The 12,284-nt window shown below is 43.8% G+C and overlaps 1 protein-coding gene across 9 annotated transcripts in view; it reads left to right on the top strand.

The window, feature by feature from the left end:
- Positions 1–12,284, top strand: part of LOC116319266 (A-kinase anchor protein 13-like) — a 63,672-nt gene that overhangs the window by 30,857 nt on the left and 20,531 nt on the right. For 6 of the 9 annotated variants that reach the window (XM_039614525.1, XM_039614527.1, XM_031738546.2 and 3 more), the window contains 5 exons: positions 8,418–8,490; positions 9,596–9,708; positions 10,785–10,971; positions 11,322–11,505; positions 12,095–12,175. In XM_039614525.1, the coding sequence (XP_039470459.1) occupies positions 8,418–8,490; positions 9,596–9,708; positions 10,785–10,971; positions 11,322–11,505; positions 12,095–12,175 (638 nt within the window). The remainder of the gene's footprint in view (positions 1–8,417; positions 8,491–9,595; positions 9,709–10,784; positions 10,972–11,321; positions 11,506–12,094; positions 12,176–12,284) is intronic. The other 3 variants (XM_039614526.1, XM_039614528.1, XM_039614524.1) reach the window with 2 other exon arrangements.

The following is a 12,284-nucleotide window of genomic DNA, read 5'->3' on the forward strand; positions in this document are numbered from 1 at the left end:
TAACAGTATAAAGCACCTGGAGGTGGCTGCTGTTGTGATTTGGCGTTATATAAATAAAACTGAATTCAATTGAAAATTGAACCCTGTGTTGTCTTTGTGTGCTGTCTGCCGCAGTGTGTGTGTCTGTAGGAACTCACTCATTTTCGGGTATTCTTTGTTGCCCCCGTGTGGTTTCAGTAGGTATAAAAAGATCCAGATGTGACCGTCTCTCACTCTGTCAGAGCTGGGTGGTGTTCGGCTGTTACCGTGGTTACTGCTGTGTTTGTGTGCTGCTGATTGGTCACAGGTTGTGCTGATTTCTTGCACTTACTGACTATAAGTTAGCTCTGTGTTGTTGAGAGAGTTCTTTAATTTATTAAAAATGACTTTCATCATCTTATCAGCAACACACGCGCGCACACACACACACACACACACACACGTGTTGTTTTTCAACCAACTTATCCATTATACTGCACATTTTTTGCCAAAGCATTGTGGGAACTGTAGTGTGAAAAACCAAATACTGAAAATATGAGGCATGCCAGAAATGAATTTGATTTCTTTATTTTTGTAACTTCAGCACGAGAACTGTGTGCTGGTGCAGTGTTGAGCGAGTGCTCTGATGTCAAGCCTGTTTGTGTGCTCTGTGTGTACATATGTGGGTTAACTGTGATTGAAAATGTCCAGTACGTGTGAATGGTTGTGTGTCTTTTTGTGTTAGCCTTGCAACAGATTGGCGGCCTGTCCCTGGTGTACTCCTCCTCTCATCCATTTACAGTGGCATTAACTGCAGGTGTCTGTTTTCCATGTTTACGTCACCCTGATGTGGCAGCGATTGTGCATGTGGGTGCAGCAGCACGTATGACATTATCACTCAGCACAGGGCATAGTTACTATTTATCCACTTCTGCTGCTCTTATTTGGCTCCTTTGATGGAGGGAGTGGACAGAGAGAGAGGGAAGAAGGCGGTGAAGGAAAAAGGAAGAGGGTGGATAGGAGGGATGGAGAGGGGGCTGGTGTTATAAACAGATGTGTGCAGGAAGCCTCCTCGTCAGAGCTCGCAGGCTGTAGAGGATTACTCTGAGTAGGAGCACACTGATCTGCATTAGCTGTTCTTTCACCGTTTGTTTAAGTGGATTTGGTTTTGATTCCCTCTTCTTATGTCGCTAATTGGATACACTAACTGTTTTCTTGTTTTGTGAAGTTTTCTCGTTTCACCTCAAGTAAATCAGCTGCCTGTAACTACACAAAGTTCCAGTTGGACCTTTTTCCTTCGTACTCCTCCCTTGGCTGTTTCCATCATTGCTGCTGTGACAGATTTGCAGTCGGGACAGACAGTGGAGAACGGGGCGATAGCTGAGCTTTTGCCTGCAGTATGTCTCGCTGTCAGCATGTGTGTGAGACCTGGATTGTTAGCAGCTGAGGGTGAAACTGGCAGCATGTATGAGAGGCACAGGCGAAGGTACAGCTTCTGTGCCAAAGGAGAGCCCACTGTGGATGTGCTGTTGATTAAGGTAGGAAACAGCTGGTGATTTGATGGCTGAGAGTCCTGCAGAGTCACTCATGTCTTAGCTCCATATTTGTACTTTATATACAGTGCTGTGCAAAAGTCTTGAGCCACGCCTCATTTCTTTATATTTTGTTAGGAAATCTGTGCAGTGATTTATAAACATGAGCGAGCGTCCATGTAAATATATGCATGTTCCGGGGTCCGGGGGAGGCCAGTCCATGACTGATGGTGTTCCACTGTGTGTAAAAACAGAGTTTGTACACTTCTAATGAGCTTCAGACTCAGTATTTGGTATGAGCACCTTTGACCTTCAGCACAGTCTGAACTCTCTGAGGCAGCTTTCTGTCATTTCTGTAATTAGTCTTCAGGAAGTTCTTCAAGCTTCATTGAACACATTCAAAGCTCTTCTTTGAATGTTGCCTTCCTTTTGTTTTGTTCTGTTAAGACCTCACTGCTTCAATAACGTTGATGTCCAGGGTCCGGGGGAGGCCAGTCCATAACTGATGTTGTTCCACTTTGTCTTTTTCTTTCCAGGAATGCGTTTACTATATTTACAGTATGTTTGGGATCATTGTTGTATTTACATTGTCGTAAAATGAAGATGCTGTCAGTCAGATTCTTTACAGATGTTTTTACACGGTGGATCAAAATCTGTTGGTACTCTTCTGCATTCATAATTCCATCGATTTTGACAAGATGTCGAACACCACTGGCTGAAATGCAGCCCAAACCATGACAGAGCCTCCACCGTGTTTTACTGCAGACACTCACTGTTGGACCCTCTGTCCTGCCCTCCTCTGTACATACACTCAGGGAAATCATTCTGTAATTTCCTGCTGAATTTGTAAGTTTGCTCACTTACAAAAAAATGAACACTCCCTTTTTTTTTACTTCCCTTTTATGGTAGAGTCATTTTAATGGAGAGAACAGAATATGGACCAAAAATCCAGAAAAAACATTACATAAAAGTTCTATACTGATTTGCATGTCACTGAATGAAATATTGAAGTATTTGATCCCCTAAAGCCAGCCAGAATTCTGGCTCCCACAGAGGTGGCACACACATGACAATCAGTGAGTTACAGATACTCCTGATCTAAACTCTCAGTGTGTATAAAGGACACGTGTCCACAGAATCACTTTCTTCCATTCTAACTCATACTAAAAAAATCTAATTTGGGTTGATCACTCCATCAGAACTGTTGCCACTGGTTTTCAGTTCAGTTCTTGTGTAATGTAGGGTACCTCAGCCTTTTCTTCCTGTTTCCCTTCATTAAAAATGGCTTCTTGATAAACGCCCCTCCACTGAGAACATTTCTGATCTGCTCCTGTTCACTGAAGCCTCATCAGAAATGTTCTGTGCAAATGACCTAAAGTCATGTCTTTAAGAAACAGGATTTTTCCTGTTTCTTAAAGACATGACTTTCAGATACTGATCATCTGCTGTAGAAAGTCTTAGACCTGCCAGTTATTTTGTCCTGCGCTTGTCCAGTTTCAGTCCAGTCTGTCGCAGGCTGTTATAATCATATATTTACACTGAGAAAATGTTCTATTTGTCATGGCTACTGGACGGACTCACGCGCAGACAGTTCTTTCTTTGTGAACAAAAGGAGATTATTTATTTACAACAGGGGATCACCTCAGTGCTATATACATGTACAGTGAGTTGGGAGGGGGGGTCCAGGGCTCCAGGGAGTGAAGGGGGGGAATCCACACATACACTTCCTCTTCCACACAGTCACCACCACAGCTCCTCCGCACACACGCACTCCTCTTCAGCCGCACTTGCTCCAAAACTCCACACACGCAGCCACACCCGGGCAGGTCCCGTGATTTGGTCCAGAAGAGGGATATCTACACACAGAATTCAACGTTAGTTTCACAGCAAAATACATACAGGGATTTCTTTTGACAATGCCGAGAGCACGAACTCAGGAGGTTCAACGTTCCAGCAGTGAGCTGCTCTGTGCCACTGCCTTAAATAGCAGCTGGGGAAATCAGCCAGATCAACAGCAGGTGGAGACAATCACACAGGTGCGTGGGCCAAGAGCGAGAACCCGTAACCAGCTCCACCCAGGCAGAGAGGAGGAGGAGGAGAGACAAAGAAAACAAAAAACAAAAAAGAACAACAACAACAAAACCTGTAGCCAGCGTGAGCCAACCAGAGAGACACGGGGACCGTGACACTATTTTGCAACAAGGTTTTGCTCACTGTGAGTTTAATGGCAGCAACATGTCTCCAAGAGTTGTTTCGACTGTGCATCCCTCTGCTTTCAACATCGGTCTGTAAATGTCTGTGAGTTGAGGAGGGAGAGGGATGTTGTTGATAGAGGATTCTAGCTGCTCAGCTGTCCTGGCTAGGGATGGGTATCGTTTAGGTTTTATCCGATACCGGTGCCAAACCGGTACTTTTGAAACGGTGCCGGTGCTTAAACGGTGCTCAAACCGGTGCTTAAAGAATGGAGAACACAAAATTGGTCCAAAAACCTCTCATGTTCAGCTGGTTTTTTTGTAAAAAGATAACAATGTTAGCCTTTTCTGCAGCTATAGGGCATATATGGTCTCACTCTTGGCTGGAAGCAGTGCTTAAACAATGGAAAAAACACAAACTTTGTCCAAAAACCTCTCATGTTTAACTGTTTTCCACTTTTTCTTTGGTCATTTTAGCCTTTTTGGCCAGGGTGAAGGGAGTATCTGCCATCAAACAAGAAGACAGCCGCATGTAACTACGACGGTGTTTGCTAGTTCACCTTACATGCATTAATGTAATAATATGGTTAGCGTATTCAACGTTAATTACACACGAACAACATGAAGCTACTCACGCAGAGGAGAACGGCTGCTGCTGCCATCATCATCCGTCATCATTTCTGCTACGCTGACAGGGCTAGGGGCCAGGACTCTACTCTTCGGGTTTTTGGGGGATGTTGCTAACTCCAGGTCCGATAACAGGCACCACACCCGCAGTAGATGTGCACAGTGTGAGGTCTCGCAGCAAGCTATCAAGCATTTCTCGGCTTTTAAAAAAAAACGCTATGCGTCGCCAGGTGTTTCATCAGATTTGAGGTGTTACCTCCTTTGACAGTATCACAGTATCAGCTTAAAGCACTTGTTGCAGGCTGCTGAGTTTGCATCTTTTGCTGTGAAGTACACCCAGACTTTTGATCGCTTCGCCTTGGGCATTTTTAATCTGTAGCTCTGCTCTAAAAGAACGTACGTACCTGGGCCCGCCTACTATCCTCGGAAACGTAAAATGATTGGCTAGAATTGGCTCAGGAAAAAAAAAGCACCGAAATAAAGCACCGAAATGTGCGCTGCTTTTCGGTCTGGTTACTACCGTTTATGTCAGAACCGTTGCCATCATGGCACCGGACACCGGTACCCATCCCTAGTCCTGGCTTCTTCTTCTTCTTTGTCTCATCTTTCATTTCATGATGCTCCAGATGTTCTCAGTTGGTGAGGGTCCTGAGTGCAGGCAGGCAGGGTCGGCATCCGGACTCTTCTCCGACAAAGCCATGCAAAATATGGAGGGTCTTTTAAGAAAGGTGTCATTTAAGAAGGGTAAAACATGTATATACCTTTCAGCATTGATGAAGCCTTTCCTGATGTGCCAGCTGCCAATTCCTTTGGTCTTTAGTCAGGAGGATGTGGTGCCCATGTTTTCCAAAAACAGTCTGGAAGGGTCTGACCTCAGAACAGTTTCCCACTTTGCCTCAGTCCATTTTAAATGAGCTGTGGTCCAGAGAAGAAGGCAGGGTGTGTGCATCATCCGTGTTCACTGGCATCTTCTTTGCATACACACGCATATACAAAGATTTGTTTACATATAAGAAATATGATCAGTGTTTCGGTGATAGTGTGGAATTGTCACACCCACAGCCTTTATGCTGTCACAGAGGGTAACACAGAGCATGGTTTGCACTACAGTTTCTCTGTTTTTACTCCTATTCACACAATTTCCAGAGCAATAGAACTCCAACTTCCATCATGCTTTGGTGATGCAGAAATGAAATCCTGCTGAGGGGGCTGGTTTGGCTTGCTTCTTACGTATCAGTTCTTCCCAGCAGAGATGAGAGCAGAGCAGACTTTGTGACAGCCCCCAGCATTAGATGACAGCACTGCTGTTAACACACAGCATCTCAGCTGTATCAGCTGTCCTGAGAGATGATCTGTGCAACTATGTGAGAAAGAGCTCCGTGCTCCTGATACAGATCTGTGTTGTGGTAGAGTGTCACAAACTGTGATGCTGATCATGCTGATTAAGAAACAGTCTATTACTGACAGATTATAACAGACTGTAACAGCTAATAGTAGTCTGTCAATGCTGCGACTGTCCTTTATTAATTTGCTCAATTGTCCAGTTTCTAGAAGAGGCATGCATTGTGTAGTAATACTGTATATGTATGTTAGAGACAGTAAAGCCTTCTCTTTATCACAGTGATGACTTTAAGCTGGCCTGCAGTGGCCTTCAGAACGTGTTTCTGTGATGGAGTTATATAATGTGCTGTTGTAGTTTTAGCAGAGATGGTTTCTGTGTTTGGTGCTGCTCCTCTTCAGATTCTTTTAGAGGAGCTCATATTTACCATGTTTTATATCCAGGACTTTTTCAGTCATTTGCAAAAAGGACAAAAACAGAGACTTACAGATGAAAATGACAAAACATATTTCCCACAACGTGACACGCATAGCAGTCTGATGACACCGCACAGAAAAAGTGCATACAGCCACAGAAACAGGCAGGTGGAGACAAACGTGGGTGGAGGAGCTGTGTGAGGAGCTGCTTGAAATTCAGTTCAATTCAAATTTATCTATAAAGCACCAAATCATAACAAAAGTCGCCTCAAGGCGCTTTATATTGTAAGGTAGACCCTACAATACTATATACAGAGAGAAAAACCCAACAATCATATGAGCCCCTATGAGCAAGCACTTTGGCGACAGTGGGAACGAAAAACTCCAATTTAACAGGAAGAAACCTCCGGCAGAACCAGGCTCAGGGAGGGGCAGCCATCTGCTGCGACCGGTTGGGGAGAGACAAGGAAAGAAAAGAAAAAGAAATATGTTTTCTGAGATTCACTGAAAGCATGAAACACACACACACACACACACACCAGCTGGACAGATTGCCAATCGGCATACACAAACATATGTTTTATTTGCACATGTAAATTATTCAAGCTCATTAAACTGGGGTAGAACAGTTCACATGCTTCATACATTTCATTAAATGTACTTATCTTTGGTGATTTAAAGTGAGCGTTCATCAAGTGTGCAGCCTTCAAACAACTGTCCAGCATATGCTGCTTGGGTGCAGAGTGACAAATGCTGCCTGTTGTCTCCTACATGTTGGAGAGTTGCTCTTTTGTGTGGATCTTTTTCTGCAGCATGTTGACAATAGACAGTGCAGGAAACATGGAGCTAAGACAACAGATCCATTGAGACAGTTGTCAGCGAGACAAAGGAGTCATTGGCTTTACTGATTAACCATCACACAACTAAATATGAGATCACTGCGATGGCCCAGCCTACAGCAGTGACAAAAGTAGTAGGAGTTACACAATTCATTGCTTCACTCACATTAATATCCAGCCCTTAGATTTCAGTCAGCCTTTGTCTAAACACGCACATTTATTTTAAAGATGATATCAGAGAAGAGAGGTCTTTGTGGTCTTTTGTTCAGTCTGCCATCGTGCAGTTTCACAGTGATTATTTCTGTATCCTAAACACAAAACATACAATTGTGACTTGTACATTCCATCAGAAGCCACGAGTATAAAGAAAGTCTGTCAAGTTCTTCCACACCAAACTCTCTCATCCATGTCTTTACGGGCTTTGCTTTGTGCACTGTTATGCACTCATGTTGGAACAGGAAGGGACCATTCCCAAACTGCTCCCACAAAGTTGGGAGCATGAAATTTCCAAAATGTCTTAGTATGCTGAAGCATTAAGTGTTCCTTTCACTCGAACTAAGAGGTCAAACAGCCCCACAACATAATAGCTCTCCACCAAACTTCACATTTGGCACGATGCAGACAGACAAGTACCGTTGTCGTGACAACCGCCAAACCCACGCTCCTCCATCAGACTGCCAGATGGAGACGTGTGATTCATCACTCCAGAGAACACTTCTTTGCATTGTGCTATTTGATGTAAGGCTTGGATGCAGTTGATTGGCCGTGGAAACCCATTCCATCAAGCTCTTACTGTTTATGAGCTAATCTGAAGGACACATGAAGTGTGCAGTTCTGTAGTGATTGACTCTGCAGAGAGCTGGGGACTGTGCACTAAGTACCTCAGCATCCGCTGACCCTGCTCTGTAATCTTGCATGGCCGACCACTTCATGACTCTGTTGATGTTCCAGTCAGTCCCACTTTGTCATAACATCACTGACAGTGTGGATTGTGGAATATTTAGTAGCAAGGAAATTGCTACTAAACTGGTCAGCTGGATGGCCCAAAATGTTAAAAATCTAAAGAGATATGCGGGCTGGAAAAGTGTTGTTCAGGAGGAAGTGTTGAGCAGTTCAGAGCAGCTGATGTTTGAACAATTGCAGAATTGCACCCTGGTAAAGGAGCCTTCCTACATCGGCCTTATGTTACACTGGACTGCTGTGTGTGGAACAATCATTCTCTATGTGTTGGATCAACATGTAACACACAGATGCAGCACACACAGTACGTGGGTGAACGGCTGTTGCCATCAGTCACGCGTGGATCCCGTGTTTGTGTGTGACAGTGTAATATTGTTTTACACTGAGAACGCTCAGAGAAAACTTCTGCGAAAAACTGAGGATGATGCTTAATTCTTCCTCCTTGTTTCAGAGTGCAATACTGCGTGCTCAGCACAGAGAACCTTACAGGAAAACCCATGTACTGCAAACAGCAGCCTCATTCTGCTTTCTCTCCCTCTGTGTTTCTTCGTTAGATCCAGAGAGAAAGCCATGTGCTCTGTCCTGTACAGCCCAGTCTTGAACACAACGCATTAACACCATGTACAGGTAAGGCTGACAGACTGTCAATCCACTTATTTTCAAAGGAAGTAACCAGATCTTAACACCAGTTTACCTGCTACTAATACAGCTGAGCAGAACCATCAAGATCTCGTATTTAACGTGCTGTAAAATGTGATGGAGACAGGTGACGTGATTAGTCTGGCAGCCCATTAAGCCTTATTAACCTCTTACACATGAGTCAGCATTTTAACTGAATCAAGATGTGTCCTTAGATTTGAAGATTGGGCGCTAAAACAAAGTTATGAGTAATATTAGACTGAAATTACTCTTACAGGCCAATAGATACTGGTGAAACAGATGTAATGATGGCTGTGGGGCAAAAAAACTCCAAAACAATAACTGCTACTGGAACTGCAACAACACTGCATTTTGTACTTCTGTTTACTTCTGTTTAATTTCATTAATTAATTTCCATATTCTTAGAGGTGTAATAATTATGTGGAAACACCTATAATAGTTCCACTGTAATAAGCACGGCTCAAGCTATTTCTGTTTAATTCCATAGTAACATTTGATTCAGTCAAACATAAGGAGGTGCGATGATTGCCTGGAAACACTTGAATCGGGGCTGCAAAATGCAAAACCATGTAATAACATGTGATTAGCATTTTTTAGGCTAGAAGGTGGTTTTAAATGTGTTTGGTGTCGAATGGAGCATGCAAACACTGATTTCACTGCATCTCTGATGAGGTTCTGTAAGGGAAACTGTGCATTAAAATGGATTATTTTATTATTTAATGATAACTTGAGTAGATTGTTATTAATACATTAATTTGATTATTTAAATAGAATTTTTGCATGAATGTAAACACTCACTGAGCCACATGGTACAATTCAGAAGATAAGCTTTAATTTATTATTGCAGCAAATGGAAAACTTGAGCACCTTTAAACTTTATCAGATAAAGTGTGCTTTCACACATCAACCACAGAGAAACAAGCAGGCTGTTTCTCTGTGGTTTGTGTGATATGAGATAAATTTCCTTTCTACCAGCGCTGTAACATGCCACAGTCTCTAATGTGACGACTCATGCTGTCTTTCGCTTACTCAGCAGGAAGTGATTGACCGTCCTCCTCCTTCTTCTTCACAGATATTCACACAGACCGAGGAACGTGTGTGTCACTGTGTTTGGTGCAGGGAGAGTCAGTGGTGGAAGATGGCCTGAACGTCACTCCTGAGCTGGACGATGGTCTAATTCACAAGGTACACACCCGCACACACACACACACACACATACATAGACTTTCAGCCTTAATTCTAGGGTTTCACAGAAATACTACATTAACTGTTGAGGAATTACAGACATTTCTATTCATAGTCCAAAGTTTCAGAGGCTCAAACCTAATTAATCAAGCTTGATTTTAATTAAAAGAATGAATGAATGAATTTGTAGTGACTGCTTGAAGTTTAGCACCCAAGCACATCACCAAATGCTGTGTTTCCTCCTTTAACATCCTCTGCCAGGTCTGTGGAGCAGCTGCTGTTTGTGGGTCTTTATCTTTCACTTCTGTCTTCTGTAACTAAAAAGGATATTGGGTTGAAATCAGGTTACTGACTTGGCCATTGACGAATATGTCATTTCTTTGCTTTGAGAGGCTCTTGTGTTTTTGGAGGTTGTTTGAGTGCAGACAACTGAGCTTTGAAGTGAAGTGTTTATCCTGCTGGAAGCAGCCATCAGAAGACGGTACACTGAGGTCGTACAGGGATGGACACGATCAGCTCCGATAGCTCGACTTACAGATCTCCCCCACACCCATACACCACCAGCCTCAGCCTGAGCCACTGATACTGGGCAGGAGTTTACATCAAAGTCTGACCCTGCCAGCCGAAGGATATCCAAATTTATCAGACCACACGACATGTTTGTCATTTGTATGAAATAATGTTGCCGTGTGTTCATAATCAATGCTCTCCTTACTCCCATAACCACAGGCGCGCGCACACATACAAAATATCAGCAGTTTTGGTGCAGCAGAACTTCTCTGCTGTCACAGAGAAATATTTGGAGCTGGTCAGAGTGTGAGCAGTGACTCATTTTTTCTGGAAGAGGCCTTTTCCACCAGCTTTTCTCATAATCCTCCACAGACCACATTCAGCTCTTTTCCTGAGAACTTTTTCATACAGGGCCCTTTCAAATCACTCCAATGCCCAGCTTCTGAAATATCCTATATTAAAATTCTAGTACGGTGTGAGGGAGTGTGTGTGTGTCTCAGTGCCCTAGCTTTGTGTTTGTTTACATCTTTGTAAAATCCACCTCGTATTTCTCTTCTTCTCTCCAGCCTGAGGCTCCTCAGACTGGTGTTGGGGACATGGACGGCCAGGCCTGTGGCGCCCACTCCTCCACTAGTAATGCACTGATGCAAGAAGCTGTCAGCCCCAGCAAAGCAGCTTTGTCAGTGGACACATCTGGCACTGTGTCCCCTCAGAGCTCCACACTGTCCTGGATGTCAGAAACGGAGGACAGAGGTAAAGCACAGAGTGATACTTGAAACTGTTATTTCCTTGAAGAAGTTAATAATTACAAGCTCTTTGGCATGTTCTGCTTTCTGTCTGTCTGCCTGTGAGCTGAAAGTAAATCTGTCTGTTGCTATGCATAGTAGATCAGGGCAGATTTCACTCAGGTCACAGACACAATGAGCTTCTGGTGAAACCTAGCGAAACATGCCATATTCCCAGCATTTACTTCAGAGTTAGAACATTAGTCATTAGTATGTGTAGTAACTGTTTGAACGATGTGCTGGGTGTGTTGCATGCGTCCTGTTACGTCTTCATTCTTAACCGGTGAGTGGTTGTAATATTTTTTTCTGACATCTAAGGAGGAGGAGGAGGAGAGGTAGAGGGAGGAGGCGATGAAGAAGAGAAAAAAGACCAGCTTCCAGAAACTCCAGTGTCATCAGCCGTCTTGCGCACCTCCAGTCGCTCCTTGTCTCCGTTGCGTCGCCATAGCTGGGAGCCGGGCAGGACCAACACAGCCACACACATGGAGCTCTCACAGAGCAGGTACTGGAACCTCGGGCTGTTCTGACACCGAGCCACTAAAGGACCATCTTCTAAGTAAAAAATATGACCCTCTGTATATTTGTGCTGTCTAGGGAGATCTTTCCATAGATGTGAATGCTAAGATGAAGCTTCGTATCAAAGCTGCATGTTAGCATTGTGGAGGCCTTCCTGATTGGACTAGAACAACATCTGTGGCTTTAGCATCAGTCAGTTGTGCTGTCTAATGCTCGGGTGGCCTTGAAATTGTGTTTTGTTGTGCAGCTTAAGCCTTGTATCGGGTCAGAATCTGTCTGATTTGGCTTTTAAAACTTTACGGATGAGTCTCCTCGTTCACACACATGGTGTCAACACGAGAACAGATGATCCGCACCCAACTTTATTGAAATATGCTGCTGACGTCAAATTCCAGATTGGCTGATATTTTTCAAAACACAATTGCGTTCAGAGTTATTTACATGAACTGTGTTTGCAAACAGTAAGTGCAAACACAGCAGCCGAGCATCTGCTCCGTGTCGAGCAGCAAGAGAAATTAAAGCCAGCTTCCACATCTTTGTTCACGGGTGTATCTTCCTCCTCTCGTCATTAACAGTCTGCCTGCCCCTTCCTTCAGCTCACTGAAGAGCGTTTCAGGAGAGGTGAAACAAGCCAAGACCCCCCTCCACAGGAGAAGGTAACCCTGTCCTCCATGACCTGCTTTATTCACGTCTGCCTCTGTTTCCTTGCAGGGCCACATACTTTTCCTTTTTGTGTGTCTAGGTGGATATTTCTGTGAGTCATGT

This window comes from Oreochromis aureus, linkage group 7 (genome assembly GCF_013358895.1).
Source record: "Oreochromis aureus strain Israel breed Guangdong linkage group 7, ZZ_aureus, whole genome shotgun sequence".
Lineage (NCBI taxonomy): Eukaryota > Metazoa > Chordata > Actinopteri > Cichliformes > Cichlidae > Oreochromis > Oreochromis aureus.